General features: G+C 38.6%; 1 protein-coding gene across 4 annotated transcripts in view; it reads right to left on the reverse strand.

Annotated features, from left to right (window-relative positions):
• The window catches only part of SLC44A1 (solute carrier family 44 member 1), a 199,241-nt gene that overhangs the window by 128,153 nt on the left and 47,486 nt on the right, over positions 1 to 23,602 (reverse strand). For 3 of the 4 annotated variants that reach the window (XM_033237917.1, XM_033237916.1, XM_033237915.1), the window contains exons 2-3: positions 13,507 to 13,596; positions 2,577 to 2,719 (exon numbers count right to left, since the gene is read on the reverse strand). In XM_033237917.1, the coding sequence (XP_033093808.1) occupies positions 2,577 to 2,719; positions 13,507 to 13,596 (233 nt within the window). Of the gene's footprint in view, positions 1 to 2,576; positions 2,720 to 13,506; positions 13,597 to 23,602 lie in introns of those variants that run through there. The other variant, XM_033237918.1, reaches the window with a different exon arrangement.

Here is a 23,602-nt window from a genome sequence, read left to right on the forward strand (position 1 = left end):
TGTGTGCCTACTATGCTCTAGGCAAATATATCTCTTCTCTCATGGCACTTAGGATACACATTTAACAAATAATCAAAAAATAAGTATATAATTACACGTATTATAGGATACAATGAGAGTACTTTTGAATATTGGATTTAAATTATGAGAACAAAAATATCTCTCTGGGAAGTGAAGTGACATTTATGCTGAGAGCTGAAGGATGAGTAGAGTTTAGCCATGTGCAGATTGGGAGGAATTTTTTTTTCTGATAGAAGAAACAATATTCATGAATGCAAGAAAGAGTTATAGTTGAGATTTTAGAGAACTGATTTGTTGACTTTTTCAACAAATATATATAAAGGTCCTAGTAAGACCAGCTACTGTACTAGCGGCTGACAGTACAGTAAGGAATGGGAGAGTGATCAAGGTTAGGCTGAAGTACCAGCAGACAAAACAGGTATAAAAATACTATACAGCTACAGAAGGGCCTACAGTTCATAAGGAAGCAAAGAAGTACGAGGAAATAAGTGTAAAGGAAGGAAACCAATACATTTTCAGGAGAAAGAAGAGGATGGAATAAAGGTGACAAACACAAAGACTGCTGCTTTTCTGTCTCTTTTCAGATTGAAATATTACAGACTTATCTGAGAAAGGTAAAAAAAAGTCTGTTCTTTTTTTACAAAAACATCTATAGACAGAAATACTTAAGTAGGTTAGCACTAAAAAGGTCATACGGTAAGATAAGATGAAGTAGAAATCAAAAATAAATTTTAAACGTGTACATGAATTAAGGAACAGCTACACTTGCGAAACTATTTTCCCTCTATATGAATGGCTCTTGACTATGCTAAGCATTCAGGGAACAGTGACCACATTTTCAGAATAATAAGTAGCCTCTCTTGGAAGAGGCCGAAAGGTACATAGAATAATCCAAGTATTTGCAATCTGCTCCACTGAACATATTTAACACCACAATGTTAAATACGAAGAGTGGCATTTACACAAACTTTATGGTGAGAACAGGCTTGGAGTCATGGCAAGTTATGAAAGGAGCCATTAAAAATGATTGCAAGCCCATGTAAGTAGAAGACCTGAGGGAGTAGTTCCCTTTTCCTCTTATCTCCTCAATTATCTAAATTGTAATATTTTATATTTGATACATGTCAGCAGCATTGAAGAGTTAAATAATATTTTACAGAGTAGATGCTATCTACAAAAAAATAGTACTGTGGAACTCTGTACTATATTTGCAACTTTGATGAGTATAAAGTTATTTCAAAATAAAAATTAAAAAAATATGCATAGTCTTGCTACAAGAAATAACACACAGTCTAAAATTTGCATTAATTTCATGAAGCAATCGTAAAGAAGAAGAAATGTAACAATTCTTCCAATTGCTACGAGTCCAATTTTCACTTCTCTCAATGGATGCAGGTGCATATCAAGAGAAAAACTCATCTTCTGGGCTGGATATTCTACCGCCTACCAGCCATGTGACTTTGGGAAAATTACTTCAGTCTTCCAAGCCTCTGTTTCACCTACCTCACAGGGTGGTATCACATGCTAGTTCACTTTGGGATGCTATAAAGATACTCAATGTTGTCATTTACAATTTTGTTTATTTAAAATGCATTATCTTATCTTCATTAATGGGAGGAATAACACTGAGAAATTAACTATTTGGATTTCTTCAGGTTTGTAACATTATCAAATTAATCTTATACTTCCCACTAGGGGCCCAGATTTAACCAACAGATTTATATAATAATAAATACAGTTATTACATATTATGTTCCTGGAAAATGCTTTATAATAGACCTACAACCTTAAAATGTTACCTGCTTAGCCTTTTCTTATAAAGTGCATTAACTGGATTAGTTAGCCTACTACCTTAAAATTAGTTTTGCTAATTCTGAAGAACAAATGCCTAATAAGGCTTCATGGGTCACAAATATATAGTTTACACAAATATATTAGCATAATACATAAAATATGCTAGATAAAATCTATTTTCCCCACAGGTATTAAAAACAAAATGATAGCTCTTTTGAAGAAAAAGTCAATTAAGTCAGGAATCTCATGAATATTGAGAACCCAAAGCAAATTTTAAAGTCTGACAAAATGTATCTTTTGTAAAATAGGAAACTGATGTATACTTATAAATCATACCACATAAAGTATTTTTTATAATGTTAATATTTCAAAATCCATTATCATCCCTCTCTCTCCCATTAAGTATAATCTTAGAGGAAAAAAATGTTACAGGGTTAAAACTAGTGCACAACTTAAAGGCTAATGGAAAAAAAAAAAGAGTAAAAGAATAACCTTTTCAAATCAAGCCTTTACCCACTAACATGGATAAAGGTAGCCCATTTTAACATGGTAACTAATTCTGTTTCCTGAAGAATATATTTGTAGACCAAAAACAAGAATGATTCAAGGTTTCAGTGAAAAAAAATCAAACACACCAACAGAAGTCACATAAAAATAATATTTGGTAAGATATTATCTTTAAAACAGTAAGAATAGCAGGATTTTCTCTGTGCCTCTTTCAAAGTTTCCACGTGTTCATCATTCAGCAACAGTCTACTCACTTCCGCTGGGTGTGGTCCATGCCACTGTTTGGTATTGCTTCCAACTTTGTATTTTTCTGCCCACAGATATTTCCATAGCTGTCGTATCCTGACACTAGTCTTGCTGCTGCACCTGTTGCTATTGAAAAGCCACAAATAAATCCCTAGGAAAGAAACAGAAAAAAACATACAAATAAACCATTTCAATAGCCAACAGTCACTAGTTGATACGATAATGAGCTTCTTTTGTCTGCTGAAGGGAACAAAGAGCTATCTTTCCTTACTGCAAACACTGTTCTACTGTTTTCCTCGGATTGCACATAAGCAATACAAAGAAGTTCATAGGGAAACACTATTTACTACCATAACAAAACAAATCCTAACCTTTACATCACAAGATCATCTTTGAATTTTATTAATAATAATAATAGTAATAATATCAGCTTCCCTATACAGAACACCTGCTCTGTGCCAGTCTGTGTTCTCTTAATAGGTGCTTGTAGTATGTTATCTCTAATCCTCATGATGAAGAAATTGAGGCCTAGAGACGTTAAACAAGTTATCCAAGGCCATCAAAGCTAGTAAAGATCAGAGCATAGAATCAAACCCAGCTTTCCTCATTCTTTAGTTTCATTTGGTTGTAAAGGGGTTCCTTTAAGTGAACATCAGCAAAGGATGAAAGAAAAAAATTCAAAGAACAATAGGAACGCGGGTTTTGAATCATTATTGCTTCAGTGCAAGCAATACTTCTGTTTTCTTCCTGCAATAAAGCTGTATACAAGTCAAAGAATTACATCGTGAAGCACTGCCATGCTCTTAATATTGAAGACTGGAGGACAGTAAGGCACTGGCTTTGTATACTGCAAAGGTCACTTCATTTCATGGGAATATGCTTCATCACAGTACTAAAGGCAAATGGTAGATACTTCAGAAGCACATCATGCTTGCTAAGTCAAGCATGCACTGACCAAAACAAAGCAATAAAAACCTATGCTTGACAGCAAGCTACTAGCCAGAAGAACAGGAAGTAAAGTGAATCACTACTGATAAACTGATTGTATTTGGGAGGAAAGACTGAGGCTAAGAACTATTCTTGCAACCTGGTCATTAAAAGGTTACGTTTTTATTATCTTTAGTAAACTGGCTATGAAGGCAGAGACTATCATTATTTAATTAATCACAGCCAAGTATCATGATTAGTACTTATCTAAATAGCCCTGCTAGATCTATGGCCTAGAGTGGAAAATACTACACTCAGATGCAATTCCTCAAGGAAAAATATTTCCCCTTTAAATATACTTACCTAAAAAGGCAAACAAACTGTTTTCTAAACAAGCCCTGCACTTTCATTGTGCAGGTAAGGGAGCTACAAGGAAAGAGTAGAGACCATAGCTACAGTTAGTAGAAACTTCTTGAAGCTATACTTTGTAAAAAAAAAATAGACTGAGAGTGGAGACTATCCCTGATTTGCTACTCACTAGCTTCAACTTTCTGTCTCAATTTACTCATCTGTAAAATTGAGATAATGAGTGTATGTAGCTCATTGGGCTGTTGTAAGGATTAAATGATGTAATCCAGTAAAATGGTAAAAAAAATCTGCCTGGCATATAGTAAGAGCTTAATAAAGTCTTAGCTATTATAGTTGTTAGGTACTATTATTATAAGTAAGAATATGCTACAAGGGAAAGATGGTGGGCTTCGGGGTCAGAAAAACCTGCATCGATCAATGGAATACTGATGACTCCATTTTCTTCTTGGGTGACCTTGGACAAACTTACTTAATTCTGTGCCTCAGTTTGCCATCTATAAGTTAAGGTTAAAACCACTTACCACAAAGGCTGTTGTGAGAATTACATGAGATAATACATGATACATGTAAAGTGCATGTCTTAATACGTGTTAGTCTCCTTCTGCCTCCAAGCAGCACAAACTGCTAGCGGTGGGGTTAGACACAGCTGGTCAGTACTTACTCATTCACACTCACCCTGTTGCCCCTCTCCCCCTCTCCTGACTCCTCCAAGGACACTGTAGGGCAATCAATCCCACCTCAGAACTTCAACCCAATACTAAGACACGGAAAAAAAAATTTTAATGCTTTGCATACATATTTGCATATTTACATGTGTGAATCAGCATACCATTTTAAGCATATCTTTGAACTCCAAATTAGGAAGCCATGTGCTGAGTAAAAACTGGAAAAGGACGTAAGTATTAGGAGGTTTAATAGCTAACCTTTCCAACACTTTTTTTTTTAAGACAGAGTCTAGCTCTGTTGCCCAGGCTGGAATACAGTGGCGCGATCTTGGCTCACTGCAACCTCTGCCTCCCGGGTTCAAGCGATTCTCCTGTGTCAGCCTCCTGAGTAGCTGGGACTACAGGTATGCACCACCACACGCAGCTAATTTTTGTATCTTTAGTAGAGGCAGGGTTTCACCATATTGGCCAGGCTGGTCTTGAACTCCTAACCTCAAATGATCCAACTGCCTCAGCCTCCCAAAGTGCTGGGATTACATGTGTGAGCCACCACGCGAGGCTTCCAACACGTTTTAACAAGAAGACTCAGATTAACGGTAAGGGAATGGACTTCGTATTCAGTAAGACCTGGATTCAAACTCTCACTCTACCAATTACTATCTGTGTAATTTTTATCTAATTACGTACTTAGACTCTGTTCCCTCCTCATCTCTTAACACAGAGTAATACCATCTATTTCACAGCCTAATGATGAGAACTAAATGAAATAATGCATATCCAATCCCTAGCTGACTGTCTGGTACATGGCAGGTGATCAATAAATGGTAGCTATTAGCGGTAAATTTGAATGGGAAAGTCAGACTAAAGAGGTTAACAACAGTAACTGGACACTAACAAAAACCCCTTCGGTTCTCTGTTTTAGAACAAAAATTTCTAGGGGGAACAGCAAGAATGTCAGTAATTTTGTTACTGTACAAAAATATTTTCAGACCATAATTACAATCTTCTTTCACTACTAATCTAGAATAGCAAAGTTGTTACATAATTAAAAGGTTATGTTCTTCTTTTACTTTTTATAGGAATTTTCTTCTTATGTTTGGTAAGTACATTGTGTTACACAGTCCTTTAAGTGGCTTCTGATTTCCTTTTCTGACTATTTTTAACAGTACTGTTGGACATGTGGGTTTTTTTCTTTATCATCATAAGCCACCTCACATCCCTCTCGGATGTAGGCAGGGGTATAAATTGTAAATGTTACATATATATGCTAAAATGGGACACTGACATATTTTCACATAGGCCACTTAAACTTCTTAGTAGCTTCCAGAAGTATTAGAGAGGGTGGAAAGCTGCCAGGGGTGGGGGATGGGCAAGGAGACTAATAAGCTAATAAGATGGGAAGAAACCATGACTATTATCCTAGGGACTTCTCATATGGTACAACCACTGACAATGGGGAACTAGGCCAAATACAATTAAAAATACATTATCTTTAAAAAGAAAAATTCTAAGATCCAAATGTGGGAAGCAATATAATTTCAGAAAGGAAACAATGTGGTACATGAAATTAAAGCGGGGTGAGAGAAACTTTACACAATACACTCAATAATTTAATGGTTCAGCAGAGAAAGAGGGGAAAGGCATTCAACAGAAGGAAAAAATCACATTAATGAAGCAAATGATAAGGGGATAAGGAAGGCTTTCATAAGCATGGAGTAGGAAGCAATCTCAGAGAGAAAGTAAGACTATTAGCAAGGAAGAAAATCATGGCTAAAATGTTCAAATGAGTGAGCTATGGAAGTGCTTTCAGCACTGCTATTTTAAGAGAGAGAAGAGGAACAGACAAATTTATTCACAAATAGGAGGTGACTCAAATCATATGAAGGCACACAGGGATGGTGGGTCAGAGGCATGACCTGGCAACTCTTAAGTACTGGCTGCCTAAGTGGGAGAAAGACAATTTGCTCATTAATGAACTGTGCTCATATTCCCTTCATATCACAAGGTCTAGTTGTACCTAAGTAAGGGCTTATGCTTAGTTTTATTTGCTATTAGTAAAAAAAAAAAAAAAAAAAGACACACTTTTATTTCATAAGCATGTTTGAATTTTATACCTAGAGCCTCTACTAAGTAACTGAACAAAGCAGAAGGACTAAATTTAGTTTTGAAAAAAATGGTCCACAAAAATATGTATAGAGTGGGTGGGAGATGGTGTATGAATATGGCAAAATGTTTCAAAATAAAAATATAGGAAAAAAAGGAGTTCTGCTTACAGCCCTCTCCCCTGGAATTAATGAAAACATATACTGACTCTCTTTTTCTCAGATACCACCTCCTTCATTTCACCTCTATAAAGCCCATATCTCATCAGTGCTTGGGCTCAATCTTATAATAACTGATTTGTAAAATCTTGGAACATTTGGCTTCTGTTTCTCCTCTTTCAAGAACCTTAAGATTCAGAGGGCTATGAGGACCCAGCAGACAGGGCAGGATTAGTATACTACCCTAGGAAAGGCCTGATGCGGAGTGAATATTTATGTAAACAAATTAAACAAAATTAATTATAAACTTGTGTCAATCTATCAGATTCCCAGACTTCTTAAAGCATGTAATAGGATGCCTCTCTCTAAGAATGAGGAAAGAAGAAGGAAAAAAAAAAAAAACAGAATGAGGCCAGGAGCAGTGGTTCATGCCTGTAATCCCAGCACTTTCGGGAGGCTGAGGTGGGAGAATTACTTGAGGCCAGGAGTTTGAGACCAGCTTGGGCAACACAGTGAGACCCTGTCTCTACAAAAATAAAAATATTAGCCAGGCGTGGTGGCACACGCCTGTAGTACCAGCTACTCAGGAGGCTGAGGCAGGAGGATTGCTTGAACCCAGGAGTTCAAGACTGCAGTGAGCCATGATTGCGCTACTGCACTCCAGCCTGGGCAACAGAATAAGACCTTGACTCTGAAAAAAACAAAAGAATGATAGAAAGTCTAGGAAATAACCACTCAATAAGCATTTATTCAGCATACACAAATGCAAGGTTTACCCTAAAAGAACTGAAATGTTCTCAAGAGAGAAGAAAATAATGGGCATGAGGGAGCGAAATCATAGGCTCAATTTCATGGGCAGCTAAAACAATGAAAAGAACACAGACAAGAAAGACTGAAAACTGACCCTCACTTTGAATACTCTTTACCATCATGAGCAAGTAACTTTTTATTCCCTGAGCCTCAGTTTCCTTATTATCACAAGGATAGAATTAGATGAATCTCTAAAGCCCTTCCTCTTCCAAACTATGATGTTTCTAAGGGAAAGCAGATACAGAGTACAATTTTTAAGAATATACTTGCAGGGAGAAGTTCACACCCATTTGGTTTACTACAGTGTCTGAGAATAAATAAAGCAAAACCAGATCAAAAACAAATGAATTTAACTGAACTACATACTTAAAAATGGTTAAAATGGTAAATATTATGTTAGGTACATTAATAGGTAATTACCACAAATTAAAATAAAGAAAGGAAACAGACTTAATAGAAAGTCATTTGGATCAGGTAACCTTATGGTAATTTTTTGGCACATTGTTCTTCTTATTTCTGTGATCCTAGCAAAGAACAACCCACCCAACAGGTGACTAAATACTGCAGTGAATCTCTCACTCTGTTCTGCATGCTCAACAATAGTTAATGAGGTAGAAACATCATGCCCTGGGAAGTAAACCAATGCTATAAAATAGAAAGGGTCCTTCCGTGAAAGCAGTCTGAAGGGACAAACTACGAGATGATGTCCCCTAAATCTAACTCTAGTCCAGATCATTCTCCAGGATTCCAACTTTGCATTTCCAACTGCTTCTCCTTACTCACAAATTCTACATGTCCACAACTCATTTTCTCATTCCACACTTCCCTTTCCTCCACATGCTCTATCTCCATTGGTGGCACCACTTCTAGATGGCACACACAAGATACGAAGTGGAAGACTGCAATCTCCTGTCTCCGTGCTTCTGCCCCTCACCCTAGCTTCCTGACACCACACTAGAGGAAGAGGTAATGGCAAGAGATTTGGTCAGAGCCTGAGATATTGATGAGACCATGTTTCACTGGCAAGCGAGGTTACTGTGTCCTACAGGTCCATGTTCTAAATAGTTTTTTCTGTTGTCCTCAATTCCAGGCAACAGAAGTAGGGTCTACCTCTTGAGGCCTCCCCTTCTCCCTCTTCTCTTCTGGGTTCAGTGCTGCCACTATGTAATCTTAAGACAGTTACTGAGCTTATCTCTATGCCTCTGTTTCCTTCTCTGTAAAATGGGAATGTGATAACAACAGTGTATACTTCCTTGAGCAGGTGTAGGAATTAAATGAGTTTCTATGTGTCAAGTGCTAAGAACAGTGTCTAGCTCACAGTAAACAGCAATAACTACTAGGGTAAGTAAGTTGTAAGGGGTCTCTGTATCTTCTGTTTTCCATGGTAAGCACTCTTGTTAGGGCCATCCAGCTGCCTCCGTTCTTGCCTTTTTGTGGTAAGCTGATCTGGGCAGATTTCGTCCAGGTAGATCTCCATTCTCTTTTCTTCTCCTTTTCTGACAAACATCTCTCCTTGAGACAGAATGAAGTCAGACCATCCTAGATAGGAAGGAACTTTAGCCTTTTGGGCCCAAGCTTCATTCCACAAGTTACTTTTACCAGGGAGTAACTTACTGGGCATAATCAGGTATTTACTAATAAAGTGGTGCTTTATTTATCCATCCCACTCTTGTTTCATGATGTGTACAGAAACCGTGGTTGGGAACCTAGCAGGAGCTGGGGTGGGATTTGAGCTGAGAAACCTATCCTGAACCCCCAACACAAGAACCTCTTAGTCATCCTTGATCTGTCTCTCACTTGTCTGCAACACTGATAAAACCATTGATAAATGTTATGGATCCAAATTCTTCAATCTCTCTCTTCCTCTCTTTTAGCACTTCTTTATTTCAGGTTTTTCATCTCTTATCTGGACCATTACATCAGCCCCCAAAGTGATCTGCCTGAAACCTCTTTCCACCTTCCAAGCCATCTTTAACATTAGCTGCCAGCACCATCTTTCTAAACCCACTCTTAACACTTCTTGCTCAATACTTTTCAGTGGTTGATCTTTTCAGTGGTTGATCTTTTCAGTGGTTGATCTGTGCCTATAATAATGGGTCTCAACTTTGGCTGAATATCAGGTTTGCAGAGATTATATGAGAATCATTGAGGTAGGGCTGAGGAATTAGGGGTTTTTTTTTTGTTTTTGTTTTTGTTTTTTTAAAGATCCCAGCTAATTCTAGGCTGGGCACGGTGGCTCACACCTGTAATCCCAGCACTTTGGGAGGCCGAGGCATGCAGATCACCTGAGGTCAGGAGTTCGAGACCAACTGGCCAACATGATAAAACCCCTTCTCTCCTGAAAATGCAAAAAGTAGCCAAGAGTGGTGCTGGGTGCCTGTAATCTCAGCTACTCAGGAGGCTGAGGCAGGAGAATCGCTTGAACCTGGGAGGCAGAGGTTGCAGTGAGCCAAGATCGCACCCTGCACTCTAGCCTGAATGACAGAGCAAGACTCTGTCTCAAAAAAAAAAAAAAAGAAAAGAAAAAAAGAAGAGACCCCAGTTAATTCCAATGTACAGCTAGGGCTACAAACCACTCGTTTACTCCCTTAATGAAATATACAAATTTAGCAGTGCAATGTTACAAGTAATTTTTCGGAGCAGAGTAAGTATATGCCCAGTAATTCCAAAATAGTGATGAAAGTTCAAATGTAGAAGACAGCACTTAAGAAGGCTGAGAGCAATTTGCTTTGAAAAACACTCTAAGTTCTAGACAACTCAAGCATTAGAAAAACCTTGAAACTAAGGGAAGAAATAAAAGAGAAGTACAAATATTGATGAAGAGATGAACATGTATAAAGATTTAATGGTAGAGATGAGTGAAAGATGACAAGATCTTAGAATATTTAAGAACCAGACCATAGGTATCAAAAAATGAGCAAAAAGCTGCAAATAAAGACAGAGAATAAAGGTATGGTTTGAGTACTAGGTTGCAAGATTACTAAGAAGAAACAATCTGTAAGAGAAGCAGGCAGCTGGGCCACTTGATTAAAAGAACATAGCCAGAAAGTTCCAGTTCCTATTCTATCTTTGCCACTTATTTCCAGCAGTATATTCTTAGATAAGCTAATATTTAACCTTGCTATAGTTTGTCTATAAGCAGGGGATAAAACTTATTTCATAGTCATTTAAAAAAATTAAAAAGATACATATTTTGTACACACACACACACACACACACACACAAACACGTACTAAAGTTTTGAGCATAGATTAATGCCCAACAAATGTTTGTTAAATGTTTATTTTAAAAGTACTACAGAATGAAATCCAAAGAGAGAGAAATCTTCTAAAAATCATTTAAAACAAATACTCAGAAGCCAAAGAATGCTGAATCTCTGTTGTGCCAGTGAATAGAACTTTGAGATTTCTGGGTTTTTTTTGTTTTTGTTTTTGTTTTTTGAGATGGAGTCTTGTTCTGTCACCCAGGCTGGAGTGCCAGGGTGTGATCTCAGCTCAGTGCAAGCTCCGCCTCCCGGGTTCACGCCATTCTCCTGCCTCAGCCTCCCAAGTAACTGGGACTACAGGCGCCCGCCACCACGCCTGGCTAATTTTTTTGTATCTTTAGTAGAGACGGGGTTTCACCATATTAGCCAGGATGGTCTCGATCTCCTGACCTCATGATCCACCTGTCTCGGCCTCCCAAAGTGCTGGGATTACAGGCGGGGGCCACTGAGCCCCGCCAGAACTTTAAGATTTTTTATTTCCACATGGCAAAATATAATATTAGCTCAATTCCATGAAGGTAATCCATTAAAAGAATCATTCGAAAACAAATAATGCTAATAATGCTATGCCAACATTTGAAAGTACACACAGTGGGTCTTAATTACCATCATACTGAAATCAACACTATATTAATTACCATTGCATTAAAATGTTTCAGTAAACAAATAACTCCTTAGTCTCAAGTCACTCCCAATCAGCCTATTAACATTAATGATTGCACTTTCCTGACCTATTTTAGCACAGAAAATCCAAAGCACCTCGGGTGGCATGGTATATGTTTTTGTAAACAATTTTGAAAGGTCAGCTGCTATTTGTCCCAGGGTTACATTCAGGGAGTGGGGAAAGGCTGTAGACTAACTCTGTTATCAAAGAATCTTTCTATGGCAGGGTGCAGTGGCTCACGCCTGTAATCCCAGCACTTTGGGCGGCCGAGATAGGTGGATCACCTGAGGTCAGGAGTTTGAGATTAGCCTGGCCAACAGAGTGAAACCCCATCTAAAAATTCAAAATTAGCTGGGTATGGTGGTACATGCCTGTAATCCCAGCTACCTGGGAGGCTGAGTCAGGAGAATCACTTGAACCTGGGAGGTGGAGGTTGCAGTGAGCCGAGATTACACCATGCACTCCAGCCTGGGCAACAAGAGTGAAACTCCGTCTCAAAAAAAAAAATTTTTTTTTCTCCACATGCTGCATAAACATTCATGCATGTTATATTTCAGCTGCCATTCCATTAAACTAAGTAAACTTTTGAGCAATATCTTATAAGTCATTAAGTTAGGAGACAGGTATTTTGACCTTTCCTAAATATCCTAAATTTGGTGAAACTATGCTTTTATCTTTAAAATAAACACTCCTTATTTTACTGGATTTATCATATCTCATTAAAATGTATTGCTTTCTTTTCCTTTGCTCAGAGGCAGAACTGGTACCTACAATTGTGCCTATTAGCCAAGATTACAGTTGTTCTGTGATTCACAAATGGTGCTGGCCTGGTGGGCAGTTAGAGGAGACAAACAGCAAGATTTTCCTAAAGAAACTCTATAAAAGGTATAGTAAGAAGGGGGTTAAAAATACACATGAGTAAGAGCAAGGCTGCCTGAGGTAGTATAATTGCATTTTGAGTTGTAGAAGACTAAGAGAGAGCAATAATGTGTCTGCAGAGTCCCCTTGAGGAAGAGGAAATGGGGCATTAGAAAACAGCATTGACCTGGAAGTGAACAGACCTGGGCTCTGTTCCCAGCTCTGTCATGAACTAGCAGTGTAGCCTTGGGATAGTCATTTCCATCTCTGAGTTTGATGTTTTTAATCTGTAAAATAAGGGCAATGGACTAGATGAGGATTTTCAAGTCCTTTCTACTTTAAAAATAGCAGTTTCCGCTTTAAAAATAGCAGTTTTCTATCTTTTTTTCAGCCCAGCACACTGGCAGGAAATCTAATGCCACTGAAGTCTGTCAGAAACTCCTGTAGGGCAGAGTGGGTATGCAACTGAATGTGCACACCCTGAATACCTTGTAACAGCAACTCTGCTCCTCCATTCTCTACACTCATTGGAAAATCACCAGGTCCCTTGATCTCTAATCGAAAGATACTACTCATTACAGTAGACACAGCAGGCAGCAGGGGCCACTGGAAAACCACCAGGTCCCTTGATCTCCAATCAAAAGATGCCACTCATTACAGTAGACACAGAAGGGAGCAGGGGCCTAGGACGGCCAGAAGGAAGAAGGAGAGTGAGCAACCAGCCTCCCATCTAGGAAGAACTATGGAACACCAAGTCTCTGAGAGGAACTGACTGCCCTAAAGATAACCAACAAGTTGGTGTGACTGGGTTGGGTGAATATGCAGGCCTTGTGACTCATGGTCACTGTTTTGCTCACCACCCCATCAAGATCACCATTCAGAGACTTACGTCAAATGATTTGTTTTCTGAAATGGTCTACTGAATGGCATACGAGTCCCAGCTGCTCCTTAATTTGAGCTCAGTTTTCATGTAGAAAAACAAATCAAGGGTGACACAAAATACCACTGAACTGTATAAGCACTCGTATATTCCACAACTACTGCCCTCATTAAACCAACTCCTCATCGTTCCCTTGGATCATGAGTCCAGGTTTGGACCATCTGTGAGAGTTTCCTTACCATCCCAACGCAGAAGAGGATGAAGAGCAGCAGCCATGGTATGTCTGTGCAGCTACGGTCCTCCAGCGGCTTCCATTCTCGTTTGGAGCTCTAATTGGAAACATAAAATAAGAGAGCGTTAAATGTTAAGTTTACTTAAAGTTAGAAGGGCACAAATACACCACATATAGCTAAAGCCCTTCTTTGCCAAACAAGTTTCTATTGAACCTTTAAGACACAACTCAAATATTTGTCACCTTTTCTGTGACGTTTATGCTAACCCCCACAGCAATAACTCCACTGGCCCTACTCCCACCCCTCTTCCTGGCCAGGCCCAGTACTGAGTTCATTGCTTTTTTGGTACCTATATTAGAGTTTTTAGTGGGCTAAATTGTCATTCTTATTTGTTATGCTGTGTCCCAGCAGAGTTTCATAAGGGAAGAGACCAGGCTTATTTCTCAGCATGTAACATGATGCCTGAGGGTTCATAATACATACTCAGTGAGGGCTTTTTAAAAATGAATGAATAAATGAATACACTCTTCCAACTTCAGTCTTAATACTAGCTTTTTCTTTGTGTGTCCAGACACTAAACTTAAAAAAAACCCAAAAAGTTAGAATGTGCTATTTATATATATGTTCTCTTCTAGGAAAGATGCCCATCAAAATAGATTCCTATTCAGGCTGGGCCCGGTGGCTCACATCTGTAATCCCAAAACTTTGGGAGGCCGAGGCGGGCAGATCACCTGAGGTCAGGAGTTCGAGACCAGCCTGGCCAACATGGCGAAACCCCATCTCTACTAAAAATATAAACATTAGCCGGGAGTGGTGGTGGGCGCCTGTAAGTCCAGCTACTCGGTAGGCTGAGGCAGGAGAACCACTTGAACTCAAGAGGCGGAGGTTGCAGTGAGCCAAGATTGTGCCACTGCACTCCAGCCTGGGCAACAAGAGCAAAACTCCAGCTCAAAAAAAAAAAAACAGATTCCTATTCAGGGGTAGATTTTTCTAAATCAAATAAAATTCAGGAAGAAAAAAATCAGTTTTTATAGACAGATCTGTGCAACTCCTAAATAATCCATGCATTTTCATTTTGTTCCTAGAAAATGTTAGTTTCTAGATCAAACACAAAGAATCCTGAACTATAGAACTAGCAGCATTCTAACAGTTAACTTGCAAAGTATTGACTGGAATTCCAATTGCATTTTTTTTTTTTTTCTTATTTCAATAGTCTTAGGATTTTGGGTCAGCTCACAAATCCCTTTTAATGGAAATCTAACTGAAATAAGCCCCCTGAGCTTTCTAATGAACAAAAATCCCTGAGTCTCACACCCTCTCCTGGAAAAAGTAAGCAGCGAAGGGAGAAAGAAGGTATCCTTGGGAAACCTATGGGAAAGGTTCCTCTGAGAAGGTTGAGGCCTCCAGTGGCTTCCATGACAATATCCAGGAAGCTATTTGGAAAAGGCTTGTCAGGAGGAAAGGGCACCAGCAGGAGGGGGCTGGAGATAAGGGAGCCCTCTAGTACAATTAGTATATATAGAGTGCAACCAGGCTTAGTTATCTCTCCCTCTAAAACCATAGTATTGAACTATGTATCTTTGATAACCTGATGAAAACTACAGATTATTTTCTTAATATGTAAGCATAGGCCGGGCATGGTGGCTCATGCCTGTAACCCCAGCACTTTGGGAGGCCGAGGCGGTTGGATCACCTGAGGTCATGAGTTCGAGACCAGTCTGACCAACATGGAGAAACCCCATCTCTACTAAAAATACAAAGTTAATCGGGTGTGGTGGTGCATGCCTGTAATCCCAGCTACTCAGGATGCTGAAGCAGGAGAATCACTTGAACTCAGGAGGCAGAGGTTGTGGTGAGCCAAAATCACGCCATTGCACTCCAGCCTGAGCAACAAGAGCGCAACTCCATCTCAAAAAAAAAAAAAAAAAAAAAGTAGGCAGATATTCACATGATTTTCCTAAGAATTTAGGGAATTCAAATCCCAGATTAAAAAACACAACTTTAAAATATCTGCCTATCAACAATGAGGGCAGAGAATTTGAGTTAAAACAATTTCTTCCTAACCCCTAAAGTGTTAACCAAACAAATGCTTTGTTATTGCCTTACACTGTACAATTGTTATGAACAGAACAAAACAAAAAACACAACCAGTTAGCTTGTTCCCAAACACCCACACAGAAAACAAAAGAGCACTAGTTAGTCATGGAAAAAAACCTTACCCTAAGACTCTAACTAGCATTAAAAATCACGAATGAGTAGGCAGTTTTTTTTCCAGAGTAATGCAGCACTGTGGCATAATAGATGAAGGACTGGTTCTCTCCCTGGCTCTGTCATTAGTTAGCTACATGACTTTAGATAAATTGCTTCATCTCTCTGGGTGGCAGAAAGGAGTTAGTTTGGATCTCTTAGGTTCCTTCCAACTCTAAAATCTATGATCAGGAATGCACTTTTGCGGAAACTGTTATGACTGGAAAAAACTGCAAAATAATTTGACTTAATTCTCTGTATTATTCATACAAGAATGCCTGTATTGTGGTCTGTATTTTGGAAGACAGTTGTTCACAGTGTGAATAAAGAATGTTTCTTTGTATTAAATAATTTCAGTCTTGAATAATACCCATTACAGTAAAACTGCTTCCAAAAACACAGAATTTGGACCCATCTTTGATACTCATTATATTTACTCTACGGTAATTTATAAAGCAAAAGCTACTTTGAAATGCTGTATTTATTTGTCTTAATATAACAGCGTGTATGGGGAGGGAAGAAAGGGGAAGGCCTCAGGTTGGTTGCGCAGTTTCTTTATCTCCAACTATTTTCTTAGTATTTTTACCTTAGACCAAAATTCAGTTCATTAATGCCTAAATTTTCATCTATAACATAGATATTTCATTCTTGACCAGAAAAATACAAAGATTCAACATCTCAACAAGTCCATTCAACTTGCTGTAGGTCACTTCTGTGCCAAATACACGTTCTCTCACTGGGAATGAGAAGTGGAGCGAGGGTAGGACTTATATATAAAAGATATTGACAGAGTCCAAAGCAGAGTAGAAGAACAAAAATGATCACCCTCACTTGACAAAGGAACACTTAGCAGAGGAGGGGTGGCTTACTTCACAAGGATGTTCTGAAGAGTAAATGGGAGCACCTGTCACCCAGCAAGCACTCAATTCTCTCTTATTACTATTATTCATCAATACTTTTCAGTTAACCTTCTCTGTATTGTTAAAATATCCTTTTACCAACTGAACTTTCCCACTAAAAAGAATATAAAGAATAGTAAACTCTTTTTCCCTTATATTTACTAAAATTTTGACTTAATGGTGACATATTTCATTTTAGCTGCTATTGTTAATGCCATCAGTTATTGATTACTATTAATCAGACATTAGACTCAAAGCTTTACACACATTTTGTCTTCTACATTCAAAACAGCTGATGTAGGTATCGTCTGTATTTCACAGATGAGGAAACTCAGGCTCAGAAGTTAAATAATCAGCCTAAGGTTTCACACCTGCACCATCAGTCTTTGACCCCCCCCCACCCCCGCCCATGACTCCAAAGCCTATTCCAATAAGACTATTTTTTATTTGCACTAGTTAGTAAAAAGCAATAACGTCAATTAGTTTCTCCTCACATTGAAAAATTTGGAAGCCAACTCAATAATTTTAAATCCTATTGGTACAGGGAAAGCAAGTGAGATGTGTTATGAGCCATGAAGTTTCTCAAGTGAGTCAGAAAACCCAAGAGTTGAAAATTTTTAATAATTCTTTAACAGATTTATCCAAGTGGCAACAGGATTTAATGCTGTCTGACCTAGCAAAAGTAAACTGTTTTGCAACAGCACTTTTTAAATGTGATTTTACCCCTTTCTCAGATTCTACATGAGATTAATACCAGGCTTTCAGTATATGTTAGGTCTCTCCCCTTCACAGGATCTTTCAGTTTAGGAACTAAATAGTACCAAAGTAATCATATAATCCAAGCCTTTAGCTAGAGTGATTAAGACCCAGAGAAGGGAAGGGGCTTGCCCAAGGGCATACATTTATATTATCTATGACCGCATTTGATTCCTAAAACAATTCTGTTAATTACTATATACTCCTGACTTTTCTATTTTATAGAATAGGAAAACAAAAATCAAAGAAAACAAGTGGAAAATCTATGTCTGAAACCTGAGTCCTCAAACTGTAGCAGAAAAATAGAAACTATAAGACAAGATCCAGGGATGCTAAAAACAAACAAACATGGTAACAAAGGTGAAGAATGCCTTTCTCAGGCTCATCAGTGTACTAAACACAGGCAAGGAAAATAATCAGTACACTCAAAGACAGGTTAACAGAAATTATCCCAACTGAAACACACACACACAGACTCAACATTTAAAAACCAGAACAGAGCATCCAAGAACTACAGGACAATAACAAATGATGTGGCCGGGCGCCGTAGCTCAGGCTTATAATCCCAGCACTTTGGGAGGCCCAGGTGGGCGGATCACAGTGTCAGGAGATGGAGACCAGCCTGGCTAACAAGATGAAACCCCGCCTACTAAAAATACAAAAAATTAGCTGGGAGTGGTGGCGGGTGCCTAAGGTCCCAGCTACCGGGAGGCGGAGCTTGCAGTGAGCCGAGATCGCACCATTGCACTCCAGCCTGGCGACAGAGCGAGACTCCATCTCAAAAAATAAATAAATAAATAAAATAAAAAACAAATGATGTGACATATATGTAATTGAAATCCAAGAAGAAGGCAGAATGAGGCAGAGGAACTATTTGAAAACAATAATGACTGCAAATTTTCCAAAAATAATGAAAGAAATCAAAGCGCAGATCCAAAAAGTTCAGAGAATCCCAAGCAGGATAAATATAATACACAAACACACACCCCCTAGACCTATTATACTCAAACCCTTGAAAACCAAAGATACAAAGATCTTCTTGAAGGCAGCCAGAGGGGTAAAAAAAGACACATCACATACAGAAAAACAAAGATGACAGCAGTCTTCTTGTTAGAAACTATGAAAAGTAGAAAACCACAGAATGACATCTTTAAACCGCTGAAAGGAAAACGAAAAAGAAAAACTACCAACCCCAAATTCTATGCTGACAGAAGATCTCTCTCAGACATGAACACTTTTCAAACCAAAAAACGTGACAGAATTTATTAGCCACAGATCTGAACTGTAAGAAATGTTAAGGAAAGTTCTTCAGGCACAAGGAATTGATACCAGACAAACTTGAAGGTACAAAAGATTTAAAGATTTTCAAAAATGACTAAAATGAACGTTTGAGATTTTCCATAATAAAAAGTTTTTTAATGTTTTAAAGTTAAGTGTGTGAATATATTCCTATAACAATATCCACAGTACATGCATTTTTTTTCACACATATACAAGGTTAGTAATCTAGAAGGCAGAATTACAATTTCTAATACTACTACTGGAGAATTAAGGAACAATTCTAAGTCAGACCACAGCTGGCATATACCTCCTGTTTGTACATGTATATCCTTAAAGTTAGGGAGGAACAATGTGTAACACCTTCACATGCCTTCCTATATTTTGTACGGCATAGATATCTAATTTTTTAGCTTCCATGGTATCTCTTATAGAAGTCATAGACTACTATGTCTTAGACTCCACATTCACTATGAGCCCTAATAACTAAACTCAAGGCTTTCTAGTGATTTTGATATGCTATAGTAAGGGTGTATTTTTTTTTTAGTAAATAAACCTGTAAAATGTTTTAACCTAAATTTTCATGTGACTGCAAATAAAGACACAGTTGTTGAACAAATGTATTTGTAGATAATAGTAAAACACAGAGGTTTTGGTAAGTGATACGTTATAAACAATTAGGTCAAATTAGCCATCACTGTAATATGGCAGTAATATGGCAGGCAGGGTGGGCCAAGGCCACGGGGCCAATTAAGTAGGAAAAGGTCTGGCAATTATGTATCAAGTACACAGAATTAGGTCAGGCAGGAAGGATTAGGAAGATATCAAAAGATCAGACAAGCATTATCAATGATCCAGATTACATACAAAAAGAGTTAACTAGGTCTCACATATGGAGGCAGGTAGGTCCAAAACCCTGGAAGTCAGAAGACATCTGGGTAATATCTAAAGGCAAAGAATGAATATTCCTGCTCTCTTTTCATACTCTGTGCTTACTGCCTGTATGACTTTCTCCTAATTAAGACAGAAGTACAAAGCTTCCCAAAAGATTCTTATAAGTAATATAATAAGAGTACTACCTAATGCTATCAATCTTTCCTTCATACACCAGGTTTTAAAATAATGGAAAATGTGCTATAAAAAGGTTAGAGTCAATTATATGAAGTTGTTTGATTTTCAGAAAGTATTCTTTTTTTCCGAGACAGGATCTTGCTCATTCACCCAGGCTGGAGTGCAGTGGCACAATCACGGTTCACTGCAGCCTCCATTTCCCAGGCTCAAGTGATCCTCCCACCTTAGCCTCCTGAGTAGCTGGGACTATATGCACACACCACCATGCCCCATTAATTGTTTTTTAAAAATGGATTGGGTTTCACCATGTTGCCCAGGTTGGTCTCTAACTCCTGGATCAAGCCTTGGCTTCCCAAAGTGCTAGGATTATAGGCATGAGCCACCACACCCAACTTCAGAAAACATTCTTAAGCATTTGATTCTTCAAATAAATACTGGGCACCACACAAAATACTTAAGATGCAACAACAAGTAAGACAGCCCCTGTCCTCACTGAGCTCTAGTTTAAGTGGGAAAGAGACAAATCAACTACTAGGATAGCGTGAGTGATGCCAAGATAGAGACAGAAAAGGTACTGCAGGAATAGACATGGGGAACATTAAAGCAGCGTTTGTGAGAACTGTTGAAATTACCTCATAAACTTTTGGAGCTTATATTCTGAGGCAAACATTAAAATGATCTTTCAGTGTCTAAAATATAATGTGTTTTGTGCCCCAAAACATTCTAAAAACTCTTGGTTGCTATCGTGGGGAAATATCAACTGCTAAATAAGAATTATTACACCCAGAAATGTTTAGTAGCAAACAGGACATTAAGCTGCTTAAAAAAACCAGCCATTTCTCACTTCATATCAGGATTTTTTTATACACTAAAGATTTTGTGGCTCCAGTTAGGAAGAGGCCTTTCAGCCTCAGAAATGAGGAAAAATATCTTCCTTTGTTTTCTGACACTTATTGTATAGGGTTATATTTACTAAGCTACTGGAATAATATTTTCATGTAGATGTCACTGGTGAGATGCCTACTAACAATGAGTTAAGTACTATCTGGTCACATATATCTAGAGGTGCTGCAACTTGGAATTTCTGACAGGCTAAAGCCTTTGGCATTCCCCCAGACTAGGCCAGAGAACTGCATTCTCCGACATTCAAAGTAACAATAAATAGCAGCCTGGGAGGCTGGTTCCAAGGAAGGGAAGTGGTATATGGGCAGGGTTAAGCCTGCAAACAAATAAGGGACCAACCATTACAGATTCCAATACCATTTGGGATGCCATTTCACCACTACGGCACCACCCATATTCTTGTATTTTTTCTAATCAATTGGGAGGTATAAAAGTATTAACTACTAACAAAGTACTGAAGCTTAGAAATTTAAGCACAATCAAGAGTATCCTGCTGACAAGGTTATCAACATATACTTGTGTTCTTACAGGTCACTAGTAAGGAGAGTTAAGCTGGCAGGCCAGGAATCCCATACAACCTGAAGCCTATACCTCATGACAAGCACAGGAATGCTATTCTTGTGTGCCTAGATCTTTGCAGCACAGATCCATCGCTGCTACTTTTCCCAGATTCTGATGAAAAGCCAGCTATACCTGGGAAGACCAAAGCAAGCTAAGATGTACTCTCATCAAGCACAGAGTTCAGAATGTGTCCTTGGGTTGAATTGGGTGATTTGTTGAGTAATCAACCCCTCCCCCAATTTTTTGTTTGAACATCATAGTCTCCACTTCCTGAGTTAGCAGACCATCTCCAAAACGGTCCCACAGTTCCAGCAGCTCTGCTGTAGTTTTCACTGTCCTAACTACTCCCTGACACACCTCAAAAGCCACTATTAGTCACTGAATGCATCCATCTCCAAGGTCACCGCTGCATAGACATTTGTGCGATTCAAGTGTGTATGTGGCAAACATTGGTTTGTGAAGACTTTATTTTGCTCCTGCCAGTTTTACACAGAAACCTCCAGTATTAAAGACAAACAGTTGTACATTCAGAATCTTTAAAGCTCCCTCCAAGGACAAACTGCTTCATTAAATTCCCCAATATGCTTTTATTTGCACAGAGTGGTAACAAAAAAAAAAAATAAAAGAGCTGATGTATATCATTTTTGCCACAGTTTTCAATAGAGTGAGCAGACCTGATGAAGTTGAGTAGCAATAAACTATGGTGGCTCTAGCCTTCTGTTCTTAGCATCTGCAAATAAAATCTTGTAATAGGATTTTGAAAGACATTGCCTGTCCTTTGGGAAGGCTCTGTCAAGGATCTGGAGTGCATAACTACTTACAGTTACCATAAGTAATCTGTTTCTTTTTTTTTTTTTTTTTTTTTTTTTTTGAGACGGAGTCTTGCTCTGCCACCCAGGCTGGAGTGCAGTGGCCGGATCTCAGCTCACTGCAAGCTCCGCCTCCCGGGTTTACGCCATTCTCCTGCCTCAGCCTCCCGAGTAGCTGGGACTACAGGCGCCCGCCTCGTCGCCCGGCTAGTTTTTTGTATTTTTTAAGTAGAGACAGGGTTTCACCGTATTAGCCAGGATGGTCTCGATCTCCTGACCTCGTGATCCGCCCGTCTCGGCCTCCCAAAGTGCTGGGATTACAGGCTTGTAAGCCTGGTGATGGAAATTCATTATGGAAAGGTAAAACTAAAAGCATGATTTTAACAGACAGTTAAAGGTAATAAGATACACTGCGTGGAAAGATACAGGATTCTGTGCCCAACTGCTTTTCTTAGTTCATGAACTTTACGCTAAATCACAAACATTCATCCATGTAAGGAGAAAGGGGGAAATGGCAACCAGAGCTGCTTTGTAAGTTAGGTATTTATATAGTGAGAGAAAGATCACAGAGAGATAAATTGCCAGTGACTTCATTCTGCCTCCAATTCCCCTAAAAAATAATTGTAGGCCTGTTACAAAGATGTCTGTCTTGCATCAGACTTCTCAATGACTGTCTTTCTTGCATATGAACACATAACAATTACTGGGCAGAGGCCAAGTTAATCCTGCTCTACAACATAGCTAATAATATATTTTACCTCTATTATCAAAGAAACAATCAAAATTACACAGACAAGTCTTGCCTGCAATCCTCAAACAGTATCTCTAACTTGTCTTTCTCCTGAATCAGTGGTAAGCAACCTTTATAATTTAAAATTACCATTTAATTTTTTAAATTATAGTTTTCATAGGCTTTTTTTCTTATCACATCTACAAGGGTCAGAATTTCTTCAGTACTTGATGATACCAAGGACAGACTGATAGACCAAAGCTCTACTTCGCACCTCCCATCGGCTACAGTATAGTCAGTTTTCAGACTGTTAACGGGTGTCCTGACTTTTCTGGCTACGCTGTAAAAAGTTTTTTAAATTTCATGCATACACAATGTAAGATTCTTACTCCAACCTTGCTCTCTTTTCCATGATGGAATAGATAAAAATTGACTTATAGGCCAGGTGCGGTGGCTCAGGTCTGTAATCCCAGCACTTTAGGAGGCCAAGGTGAGTGGATCACCTGAGGTCAGGAGTTCGAGACCAGCCTGGCCAATATGGTGAAACCCTGTCTCTACTAAAAATATAAAAAAATTCACCAGGCATGGTGGTGGACACCTGTAATCCCAGATACTCAGGAGGCTGAGGCAGGAGAATCATTTGAACCCGGGAGGCGGAGGCGGCAGTGAGCTGATATTGCACCACTGCACTCCAGCTTGAGCAACAGAGCAAAACTCCATCTCAAAAAATAAAAAATAAAATAAAATAAATAAAATAAAAAACACTGAGAACTGACTTATAATGACTTATACAGAAGTAACATGAAGATTGCGCTGATCATAATATAGCAAATAGATGAGCAGAATTT

Source organism: Trachypithecus francoisi, unplaced genomic scaffold (genome assembly GCF_009764315.1).
Source record: "Trachypithecus francoisi isolate TF-2019V2 unplaced genomic scaffold, Tfra_2.0 Lachesis_group16, whole genome shotgun sequence".
NCBI classification, from domain to species: domain Eukaryota; kingdom Metazoa; phylum Chordata; class Mammalia; order Primates; family Cercopithecidae; genus Trachypithecus; species Trachypithecus francoisi.